The sequence below is a fragment of the Aotus nancymaae genome, unplaced genomic scaffold, assembly GCF_030222135.1.
Source record: "Aotus nancymaae isolate 86718 unplaced genomic scaffold, 86718_ANA_hifiasm-v0.15.2.pri h1tg000040l, whole genome shotgun sequence".
Taxonomy (NCBI): Eukaryota; Metazoa; Chordata; class Mammalia; order Primates; family Aotidae; genus Aotus; species Aotus nancymaae.
In genome coordinates this window covers 77,913,906-77,926,986 of record NW_026988454.1, presented here as the reverse complement: position 1 = coordinate 77,926,986, position 13,081 = coordinate 77,913,906, and the positions used below count along the sequence as shown (strand labels likewise).

The following is a 13,081-nucleotide window of genomic DNA, read 5'->3' as shown; positions in this document are numbered from 1 at the left end:
TGTATGAATCCGGTATCTCTTGGGTTAATAGAAAACTTGGGAGCAAACCACCATGGCATGTGTATACCTATGTAACAATCCCGCAAGATCTGCACATGTACCTCAGAACTTAAAGTATAATAATAAAGAAAGAAAGAAAGAAAGAAAAAGAAAAAGAAAAAAGAACTTCATAGCTTGAAGACAGGCTTCTGAATTAACCCAATCAGATAAAGACCAAGGAAAAAAGAATTAAAAAAAATGAACTAAGCCTCTAAGAAGTTTGGGATTATGTTAAAATGACCAAACATAAGAATAACTAGTATTCCTGAGGAAGAAGAGAAATCTAGAAATTTGGAAAACTTATTTGAGGGAATAGTCAATAAAAACTTCCCTGGTCTTGCTAGAGATCTAGGCATCTAAATACAAGAAGCTCAAAGAACACTCGAGAAGTTCATCATAAAAAAGATGATTGTCTAGGTACATAGTCATAATGTTATCTAAAGTCAAGATGAAGGAAATATGTTAAGAGCTGTGAGACAAAAGCATCAAGTAACCTATAAAGGAAAACCTTTCAGATTAACAGCTGATTTCTCAGCAGAAACCCTACAAGCCAACACGCATTGGGGTCCTATACTTACTCTCCTGAAACAAAATAATTGTCAGGCAAAAAGTTTGTATCTAGCAAAATTAAGCTTCATAAATGAAGGAGAGAGAGTCTTTTTCAGACAAATGCTGAGAGAATTTGCCACTACTAAGCCAGCACTACAAGAAATGCTAAAAGGAGTTAGAAATCTTGAAGCAAAACCTCAAAATACACCAAAATAGAACTTCCTTAAAGCATAAATCTCACAGGGCCTATAAAACAACACAATGAAAACAAAACAAAACCCCAAGGTATTCAGGCAACAACTAGCATGATGAATACAATACCTCACATCTCAATGCTAACATTGCATATAAATGGCCTAAATGCTCCACTTAAAAGATACAGAATGGCAGAATGGATAAAAAAATCCACCAATCAAATATCTTATCTGTCCTCTTCAAGAGACTCATCTAACACATAAGGACTCAAATAACTTCAGATAAAGCGGTGAAAAAAGATATTCCATGCAAATGAACACCAAAAGTGAGCAGGAGTAGCTATTTTTATATCAGACAAAACAGACTTTATTAAAGCAACAATTTGTTTTTTGTTAAAAAACAAAACAAAACAAAACAAAAAAAACAACAACAAAAAAGAAAGATATGATGGTTGCTGTGACAAATATCAAAAAAGAAAGAAAGAAAAAGATGGACATTATATAATGACAAAAGGATTAGTCAAACAGGAAAATATCACAATCCTAAATACATGCACCTAGCACTGGAGCTCTCAAATTTATAAAACAATTACTACTAGACTTAAGAAATGAGACAGACAGCAATAGTATAATAGCGGAGGACTTCAATACTCCACTGGCAACACTAGACAAGTCATCAAGACAGAAACAAAGGATTTAAGCTATACCCTAGAACAAATGGACTTAACAGATCTTTACACAACATTCTACCCAACAACTGCAGAATATACATTCTTTTCATGAGCACATAGAACATTCTTTGAGACCATATGATAGGTCACAAAACAAGTCTCAACAAATTTAAGATAACTGAAATTATGTCAAGTACTTTTTTCAGACCACAGTAGAATAAAATTGAAAATTAACCCCAAAAGGAACCCTCAAAACTATACAAACACATGGAAATTAAATTATCTGTTCCTGAATGATCTTTGGGTCAACAATGAAATCAAGATGGAAATTTAAAAATTCTTTGAACTGAATGACAATAGTGACACAACTTATCAAACCTCTGGGATACAGCAAAAACAGTACCAAGAGCAAAGTTCCTAACATTAAATGCCTACATCAAAAAGTCTGAAAGAGCACAAATAGACAATCTAAGCTTACAACTCAAGAAACCAGAGAAACAAGAACAAACCAAACCCAAACCCTGCAGAAAAGAAATAACAAAGATCAGAACAGAACTAAATGAAATTGAAACAACAACAAAAAAGCAATACAAAAGATAAATAAAACAAAATATTGGTTCCTTGAAAAGGTAAAAAACAAAAACAAAAAAACATTGATAGACTGTTAGTGAGATTAACCAAGAAAAGGAGAGAAGAATCAAATAAGTTCAAGTAAAAATGAAATGGGAGATATTACAACTGAAACCACAGAAATACAAAAAAAAATCATTCAATGCTACTATGAACACCTTTAGGCACACAAACTAGAAAACCTAGAGGAGAGGTATAAATTCCTGGAAATATACAACCCTCCTAGATTAAACCAGGAAGAAACAGAAACTCTGAACAGATCAATAACAAGTAGTGAGATTGAAAGAGTAATAAAAAAAAAACTGCCAACAAAAGAAGTCCAGGACCAGAATGGATTCACAGCTAAATTCTATTACACATTCAAAGAAGAGTTGGTACCAATCCTAATGAAACGATTCTAAAAGATGGAGAAAGAGGGAATCCTCCCTAAATCATTCTATGAAGTCATTATTGCCCAATACCAAAACCAGGAAAGGACATAACAAAAAAGAAAACTATAGAACAATATCTCCAATGAACATAGATGCAAAAATCCTCAACAAAATACTATGTAACTGAATCCAACAGCATATCAAAAAGGTCACAATCAAATGGCTTTCACACCAGAGATGCAGGGTTGGTTTAACATATGCAACTTAATAAATGTGATACACCACATCAACAGAATTAAAAACAAAAACAATAGATGCAGAAAAAGCATTTGACAAAATCTAGCATCCCTTTGTGATTAAAACCCTAGGTAAAATTGGCATAGAAGAAACATAACTTAAGGTAATAAAGGCCATCAATAACAAACCCGCAGCCAACATTATACTGAACAGGGAAAAGCTGAAAACATTTCTCGACAACTGGAATAAGAGAATGATGCCCACTTTCACTACTTCTATTCAACACAGTAACAAAAGTCCTAGCCAGAGCAATCAGACAAGGGAAATAAATAAAGGGCATCCAAATCAGTAAAGAAGAAGTCCAACTCTCACTTTTTGCTGATGATATGGTATCTAAAAAATCCTAAAGACACATCCAAAAAGCTCCTAGATCTGATAAATGAATTCAGTAAAGTTTCAGAATACAAAATGAATGTACACAAATCAGTACCACTGCTATAAATCAACAGCAACCGAGCTAAGAAGCAAACCAAGAACTCAACCTTTTAAAATAGCTGCAAATAAAATACTTAGGAATATATCTAACCAAGAAGGTAAAAGACCTCTACAGGGAAAGCTACAAAATGTTGCTGAAGAAATAACAGATGACACAAACAAATGAAAACACATCCCATGATCATGGATGAGTAGAATCAATACTGTGAAAATGACCATACTGCCAAAAGCAATCTATAAATTCAATGCAATTTCCATCAAAATACCATCATCTTTCTTCACAGAACTAGAAAAAACAATCCTAAAAGTCATATGGAATCAAAAAAAGAGCCTGTATAAGCCAAAGCAAGCCTAAGCAAAGGAACAAATCTGGAGGCATCACATTACCCAATGGCAAAGTATACTATAAGGATATAGTTGCCAAAACAGCACGGTACTGGTATAAAAACAGACACGTAGACCAATGGAACAGAATGAGAACCTAGAAATAAATCCACATAGTTATAGCCAACAGATCTTTGACAAAGCAAATGAAAACAAAATGGGGAAAAGTGCTGAGATTCACCTTATCCAACAAATGGTGGTGGGATAATTGGCAAGCCGCATGCAGAAAAATGAAACTGGATCCTCATCTCTCACCTTACACAAAAATCAACTCAAGACAGATTAAAGACTTAAATTTAAGACTTGAAACCATAAAAATTCTAAAAGATAACATTTGGAAAACTCTTCTAGACATTGGCTTAGGTAGAATTCATGACCAAGAACCCAAAATCAAATGCAAAAAGAAAAAAAAAATAGATGGGACTTAATTAAACTAAAAAGTTTCTGTACAACAAAAGAAATAATCAACAGAGTTAACAGACAACCCAAAGAGTAGGAGAAAATCTTTGCAAACTATGCACCTGACAAAGGACTAATATCCAGAATCTACAAGAAACTCAAATGAGCAAGACAAAAAAAATCTCATTAAAAAGTGGGCAAAGGACAATTCTCAAAGATATACAAATGGCCAATAAACATAAGAAAAAATGCTCAAGATCACTAATTATCAGGTAAATGCACATGAAAACCAAAATGCAATACCACCTTATTCCTGCAAGAATAGCCATAATTAAAAAATAAAATAATAATAAATATTGTCATGGATGTGGTGAAAAGGCAACACTTTTACACTGCTAGTGGGAATGTAAATTAGAACAACCAATATGGAAAACAGTATGGAGATTCTTTAAAGAACTAAAAGTAGAACTACCATTTGATTCAGCAACCCCACTACTCGGAGTCGACCCAGAGGAAAGTAAGTCATAATACGAAAAAGACACTTGCACATGCATGTTTGTTTATAGCTGCACAATTCACAATTACAAAAGTAAGGAAGCAGCCTGATTGCCCATCAACTGAGTAGATAAAGAACACGTAATTATACATTTATTCAATTATACATTGTGTTTAAGACACAACACAAATGTGTATGTGTGTGTGTGTGTGTATGTATGTATGCCTATGATGAAATACGACTCAGCTATAAAAAGGAACAAAATGATGGCATTTGCAGCAACCTGGATGGAGTTGGAGACCATTATCTATGTGAAGTAACTCAGGAATAGAAAACCGAACACTGTTCTCACCAACACCAAGCCATCCACACTGAGGAACTTAAGTCCTGTGATGTTAATGAATAAGAATGTCTTTTCCTCCATGATAAAGTGAACAATTTCATATCCTTATTTAATTTTAAAAATCAAGAACCAATATGCTCTTAAGAAAAGCAAAGCAGTCTCCATTTTTTAAAGGTTATATCTCATATTTAAGACATAACATATTATCATTACATTTTGCTTAATGGGAGAAAAGTGAACATAACAAATACTGGTATTGCATATGCACAACAAGTACAAGCCAACAAAGGAAATGAACCTTACTTTTCTAACCTAATGTGAAGCATTTGAATTATGATTTTAAAATTGTTATCCAATTAACTTATATTCTAATTAATATGCATGTAATTTGGTGGAGCCAAATAGGAATTATGAAAGAATTTCAACAATTAACAAGGATAAGAATCTTTTCACAGTGAATGAAAGAAATCTTTCCCACAACAACAGCGAAGGAAACAGACACCCTAAAATAATGAACTTTTTTCCACAGAGCTGATTATCAGGGCATAAAAGATTGACAAAAGATTGACTGTCACTGAGCTTTTTAGGAAATGTGCAAATAAAGAAAACGATAAACATAACATAAATCAGGTGAGTGGTAGTGCAATTACCTCTCAGATACACAAAACTCTGAGACTGTGCTTTTGAGACACAATGTAGCTCACACCATGCACACAAAAAATTCTCTCCTTATCGAAATATATCAGATAAGCCTCTCTCTTTTTAGTTACTTCAGTTCTAATAAAGAGAAACAGGATGTTCCAAATCATTGGACAGAAAAAAACTAGTCTGTCAGAAATGTTCCTGCTGAAACGTATCAGGATTCCTGGCTATACTGCTAAACAGTGAATGGGATAGTGAGGGGGATTTATGAAGAGAATCTTGCCATTCCCCTCAAGTTATACGGATATTAAAAATGGAAGAAAAAAATGTACTTGAATATTTGTCATTATTTAAGGAACTAGAAAAGTCAAGAGGGTCCATAATTTAAGATCCTAATAATGAAGTTTCGAGAATGTTTAGATTTAGGTTTAGTTAATGGAGGTAAAGAGGTACTAATGCTATGGTAACTAAGATAAGATTTTTTCATTTAAAAATGTTGATAGTGTGGTGGGTGAGCACAGTGGCTCACACCTGTAATTCCAGCACTTTTGGAGGCTGAGATGGGTGGATCACTTGAACCCAGTAGTTTGAGACCAGCCTGGGCAACATGGCGAAACCCTGTCTCCACAAAAAATTAGCCAGGTGTGGTAGCACACACTTGCAGCAGCACACACCTGTAGTTCCAACTACTTGGGAGGCTCAGGTAGAGGATCACCTGAGACTGAGAGGTCGACGCTGCAGTGAGCTGTAGTGAGTTGTGATTGTGCCACTGCCCTCCAGCCTGGGCAACTGAGTGAGACTGTCTCAAAAAAAATAAGACGCTGATATTATGACTAAATATCCTCAGTACTAAGGATCTTGCATATCCTATTTAGCCTTAGTCTACACTGAAAAATCCTTATTTTTCAAAACATAAAAATATGCCATATATGCAGGTGGAAAAGAGTTTTAACTTACAACTCTCAAATGGATAGAAGAAAAACAACATATGGAGTCAAGAAACGAATGTGACAAAAAAAATCAGAAAACTATATAACAAAAAAAATCACAAAACAAATTTATAGGCTTCTAGCCAGGTACAGTGGCTCACGCCCATAATCCCAGCACTTTGGGAGGCTGAGGCAGGCGGATTGCCTGAGGTGAGTTCAAGACCAGCCTGGCCGACATGGCAAAACCCCATCTCTACAAAAAATACAAAAAATTAGCCAGGCGTGGTGGCACGAACCTATAATCCCAGCTACTTAGGAGGCTGAGGTAGGAGAATCACTTGAACTCAGGAGATAGAGGTTAAAGTGAGCGGAGATTGTGCCACTGCACTCCAGCCTGGGTGACAGAGTGAGGCTCTATCTCAAAAAAAAAAAATTATAGATTTCTCAGAAAACATTAACAGAAAGTTACAAAAACAAAACTGAGGATCTCAATTCTTTCCTTTTTATAAATTGCCTTGAATGCGAATATTCTCTCATTTTTTATAAGAAAGCCTAATTGGAATCAATTAACCAACTCTCAACTAGTATTACTATAAAAACAATTTTTGATAAAGATAATAATGCTTTCCCACTAAGCTAAGAAACAAGACAAGTATGTCTTTTCTTGCCATTTCTATTCAACTCTGTATTTTATGATTTAGCCAGTACAATAAAGAAAAAGCAGGCCAGGGGTGGTGGCTCATACCTGTAATCCTAGTACTTTGGGAGACCAAGGTGGGAGGACTGCTTGAGGCCAGGGGTTCATGACCAACCTGGCCAATACAGCAAGACCCTATCTCTATAAAAAACATTTTTTTTAAAGAAAAAACAATAAAAGGCATCAAAGATCAGAAAGAAGGAGAACTGTCTTTATTAGTAGAGGACAATCATTTATATAGAGAATCCTATGAAATCTACATAAAAGCTACCAGAACTAATAATTGAGTATAAGATTGCAGAGTTTAAAGAAATCTTAAAGAAAATAATAGCAAATACATGGGAAAGAAAATCCACTTTTTACAGACTAGCAAGTAGCATTAAACAATCAGAAATTAAAATTAAATCCTGCCCAAGTATCAGGGTGAGTAAAAAAAAAAAAAAAATTAAAACTTTTATAATAGCTTGAAAATACAAAATAGATAAATTTGCTTGAAAAATGTGTAAGACTAATCAATATGCTGAAAGCAATGAAATATTGCTGAGAGACCTCAATAACTGGAGAGCGATGTGGCCTTCATGAATTAGAATATTCAATACTGTTAAAATCTCAGTTCTCTGCAAACTGATCTATACATTCAACACAATCCCACCCAAAATCTGAACAGGCATTTTTATAGAAACGTGCACAAGGTGATTATCAAAATTCACATGGAAATGAAAGGAACCTAGATTAGCCAAATGACATAGAAAAAGAACAAAGTTGGAGGATTTATACTACTTGACTTCATGATTTGTTTGTTACAAAGCTACAGTAATCAATATAGTGTGGAATTGGCAGAGGGATAAACACATAGGTCAGTGGAATGGAAGAGTCCAAAAGTAGATTCACACATATATGGATCAACTGATTTTCAACAAAGATGTAAGGTCTTTATTCTTTTCAAAAGTGGTCTCGGAACAACTATCACATGCTTGAAAAAAAAGAATATGTTTGACAGTAACATTCTGGAAAAAAAAAGATGAAAGGAAAAAAAAGAACTTCAATCCATACTTGACTCTTATATAAAAATTAACTCAAGTGGATAATAAACCTAAATGTAAAACCTAAAAGTATAAAACTTCTAGCAGAATACATAGGAGAAAAATCTTTGTGACTTTGGGTTAGGAAAGTGTTTCTTAGATACAACAACAAAAGCGAGAGCCATGAAAGAAAAATAAACTGAACATCAATATTAAGAACTTCTCTTTGAGGACACTGTTAAGAGAATGAAAAGACAACCTATAGCTGGGAGAAAATAATTGCAAATCACAAATCTTAAAGGACTTATGTCCACAAGATATAAAAAATGTTCAAAACTCAGAAAACAAAAAACCCAATTTAAAAATAAGATTTGAAGAAATACTTCACTAGAGAAAATTTGAACATACATTTCCCTAGATTCAGATGGAAAAATAGTACATGAAAACATGCTCAGTCTTTACAAAAATGTAATAGAACTACTACATGACCCAGCCATTCCCCTCCCAGATATTTACCAAAGAGAAAGAAAAGCATATGTCTTTGCAAAACTTGTACACAAATGCCCACAGCAGCTTTATTTGTAATAGCCCACCCAAGACTAGAAACAACCCAAAAACCCATCAGCACGTGAAAGGATAAACAAACTGTGCTATAGCCATAGAATGGAATACTACTGATGGCAAAAAACCACAATTACTTTTGCACCACCTGATACTTGGCAATAAAAAATAATAAACTAGTGATAGGTGCAATAATGTAGATTAATCTCAAAATAATTATGCTGAGAGAAAGAAGGCAAAAATGAGAGAAAGTGAATATATACGATTTCATTTATACAAAGCTCTAGAAAATGCAAATTAATCTATAATAACAAAAATCAGATTAGTGGTTTCTGGAGACCAGGGGAAAAAAAAAGGAAGGGCAGGAGGGAGAAATTTCAAAGGGGCAAAGGGAAACTTTTCTAAGTGATGAATATTTGTTTGCAGTGGTGGTTTCACAAGCATGTCATAATTTATCAAATTGTACAGTTTATTGTCTCTCAATTAGATCTCAAAAAAGCTGTTAAAAACCCCTTTTTTTTTTTCAAGGCAGAGTCTCACTCTGTCGCCCAGGCTGGACTGCAGTGGTGCCATCATGGCTCACTACAACCTCGACCTCCCACATTCAAGTGATTCTCTTGCATCAGCCGCCTGAGAAGCTGGGACCACAGGAACACTCTGCCATGCCCAGCTATATTTTTTAAAATTATTTTGTAGAGCTGAGGTTTCCATATGTTGTCCAGGCTGGTCCCAAACTCCTGGGCTCAAGCAATCTTCCAGCCCTGGCCCTCCCACCTCAGCCTCACAAAGTGCTGGGATTGAAGGCATGAGTCACCATGCCCAACCTGTTAACATTTTTTTAATGGCAAAAGGGATGATCTTAAAGATTAATCTCTAAATACACTCTTCTAAATTAATCACTGAACTTTTTTGGTCAAAGTCAACTTCACTATGGCAAGAATATTAAAATAATTCCTTTGAAAAGCTGAATGATTTCTTCAGCAGAAATATGCAAAAGCTAATGAAATTATCACTTCACATTCACTTTTTTGTTGTTGTTGTTTTTTGACATAGGGTCTCACTCTATCACCCAGGCTGGAGCACAATGGCGTGATCACATCTCACTGGAGCCTCAAACACCTGAGCTCAAGTGATCTTCCCACCTCAGCCTCCAGAATACTTGGGACTAGGTACAAGCCACTGCATTTGGCTAATCAAAAAAAAACTTTTTTTGTAGAGACAGGGTTCCCAGCATGGTCTCAATTTCCCGGGCTCAGGTAATCCACATCTTGGCCTCCCAAAGTGCTGGGGTGCAATATTTTTATGTGTTGATGATTATTAGCAAGGATGGATTCTGGATAAGGGAATATCCAGAAAAAGTACACTAAAAATGAACAAACATACCTTGATTTGTGCAAAGGGTCTTTCATAACCTCCAACATAGAGAAGGCCAACATTCTGAGGAAGTAACCTACAAAGAAAAAAAACCATTATTTATAAAATACTCCTTCTTATAAGTAAGGTTGTATAATTATCAAAATTTGAATAGATATAATATAGATATATAATACAGACAGATGCTATGAAAAAAGTACTATCTGTAATTATTCTTGTCTTTCACACTATGGGATAGTAACCAGCAAAGAAATAATGAGAATCGTGTGTGGCTGTGTGTGCCTACAGTCCCAGAGACTGAGGCAGGAGGATTGCTTGACTCCAGAAGTTCAAGGCTGTAGTGTGCTTGCACCTGTGAATAGCGACTCCCGTTAGCCTGGGCAATATAACAAGACACCGTCTCTAATAATAACAATAACAATAAAAGTAAAATTTTGAGAATGAAAACTTAAACGCAGAACACTCTAATATATTAGTAAATCTAACAAAATTAGAGGGCCCTTGAATAACACAAGTTTGAGCAGCATGAATCCACTTACACATGGATCGTTTTTCAATAAAAGTTACACTGGGTGTGCCTGTCTCCCCTTCCACTTCTTCCACCTCTTCTTCCTCTGCCACCTCTGAGACAGCAAGACCAACTCCTCTTCCTCCTTCTCCTCAGCCTACTCAACGTGAAGATGACAAGGATGAAGAACTTTATGATGAGGAACCTCCACTATGCACTACAGGAAATAATACAAACCTAAATATATCAGTACCAAAGTCTAACAGGAAAACCTGACACATACATAACCTTAACAAAAGGTAGCCTCCAATAAGAGTATATAACAAAGAAACTCACCACTGGAAAGTAGTGGAATAAAAGGTATTTGCTATGAAGGGATCTGGAAAAGTTTGAATAGATGGGACTTGGGATTAGCCTCAAAGAGTGGGTTACACAAAAGGAGAAACTTAAACAATGTCTTGCAAAAAAGAAGATTTGAGGACAAAAGTATGGCTGAAATAAGGAATAATTGAGTTGGAGATGAGAACTCAAAAGAAGTTTAGAATTAACCATAAAGAATTTCAAATGGCATAGACTTTATTTTGTATGCAGTATGGAGTCATATTACTAAAAGATGTACTTATTTGTTATAAAAATTATAGAGAAACACGAATATAAAAAACCAAATAGAGGTCTAATATAAAAAAAGGGTAATGTTATGGTCTCTGAATTACCCCTTCCTTCTTATCCCCACAGTTCTAATACATCCATCACTCTTAAATGCAATGAAACATTGAGAATGAAGAAATACTGTCATTAGAACTGTGCTTGTGGAATGAGTATGTAGGAAATTGGTAGTATGTGGGGTATAATCCAACATTCTTGTGTTTAACCTAAATGTAGATCTATCTCATCTTTCATCACAAATCTTTTCGTAATGAACATTGTGAATAAATGGATACAACTTCAGTCTGAACACGATTATACATGAAGAAGAAGAAAAAAATTGCCTATGTTCCTTGCCCAGAGCCACTACGCAGCATCACTTCTGAGAGTCTAGACATTAAAAATTAATGGCCTTTTAACATAATAGAATTCTAATGGTCTCTGGGATGGCCATAAATTCTACTGCATAAATCTGAGAATGAAACTAGATGTATGGTATCTAGAGTAAAAACAAAAAACTAAAAAACAACTGCAAACTCAAAACAATCAAAAAGTTCTCGGTGTGCCACATGATCTAATCACAGAAAATTAGAACACAAGATTATCATAACCATCTCTTTTAAATTCTGTTAGTGACTTCAAAACCCTGCTTCAACAATTCCAGGAGATACATTTATATATAATTTAACTTCTCTGAAATTGAAATGCCTGTGATACTAGGTGGTATCATAATAGTAACCAGGTGACTGTTGTGAGGTAGCTGTGTGATTACCCTTCATTGACATGGCCTACTAAGACCATGAAAGCACAGTCTCAAAGCAACTAAGATTCTATGAAATAAGGTAGATATTTAATCTCCTGGGAATATCCCCTATTCCCTATGTTCCATAAGAGCCTATAAAGTATTAAAGGGTCACTAGGGGAATATTAATAACTGCTAAACACAATTCTGAATTAAGCCAACTTAGCAAAAAGTTTCTTACATTTAGAAGGGAAATGATGATGTTGTAATTTGAAACACACTGTTGATGGTTAAAAACATGACGAAAGGCATTTGTTTAGTAGATTCAAATAGGAAACAAAGGAAATGTCCCCTAATCTTAACAGTGAGATGGAGGATTTTTTAGTCCATCAATCAACAAATAAGAAATTAATCTTCTCAAGAAAACTTTAAATCTCTCCCTAATTACTGACGGTATCATAAATTGAATGCTAGTTATACATAGCAGTGGTAATTTATTTCCTATGTAACAAATCTTCACAGAAAGCTTGATAAAACCTCCTTTAGCAGCAGGAATAGTCACTGTTCATACGAATAGATGCTAGAAAAGGCAAAGAACAAAAGCTGGCTGACATTTAAAAATCAATATGCCTCTAAATTACTATGCATATGCATTTAGTGTGTCCCTCCCTCCAACTTGCCTAATAACTACCTTTTCCTAAATAAAAAATTTCTTAAATATATCAGTTAGTGCATATTTCATACATATATTTCACTTTTAAAAAATACTGTTCTTTCTTATTCACATACTTCTTTCGTATTCATTATTCCTTACCATATATTACCACCCTCGTTTGAGTGGGTTTTAACATGTATCACAATGTAAAGGCCTGCTATGCATAAGATAATACTTTGAGAACACAAATTCCCACTTTTAAAACGTATTTCTTTAAACATTTTTACCTTTCAAAAAATCATTTTGCCAAATTGTATATGTAATTACTGTCAAGTAATATGTACCATTTCATCAATTTCATCATGCAGGGTGCTTATATACAATATAGCAATCACACATTTTAAATCTCCAGAGTGAAGCATTAATTCAGCACTAATAAACACATTTATATGTATATTTAAAAATATACACCCTGACTCACTTGGTACCAGGTAATTG

General features: G+C 34.6%; 1 protein-coding gene across 3 annotated transcripts in view; it reads right to left on the bottom strand.

The window, feature by feature from the left end:
• RNGTT (RNA guanylyltransferase and 5'-phosphatase) overlaps positions 1–13,081 on the bottom strand; it is a 350,432-nt gene that overhangs the window by 47,192 nt on the left and 290,159 nt on the right. For all 3 annotated transcript variants that reach the window (XM_064360855.1, XM_064360854.1, XM_064360856.1), the window contains one exon: positions 10,043–10,109. In XM_064360855.1, coding sequence (XP_064216925.1) covers positions 10,043–10,109 — 67 coding nt within the window. The remainder of the gene's footprint in view (positions 1–10,042; positions 10,110–13,081) is intronic.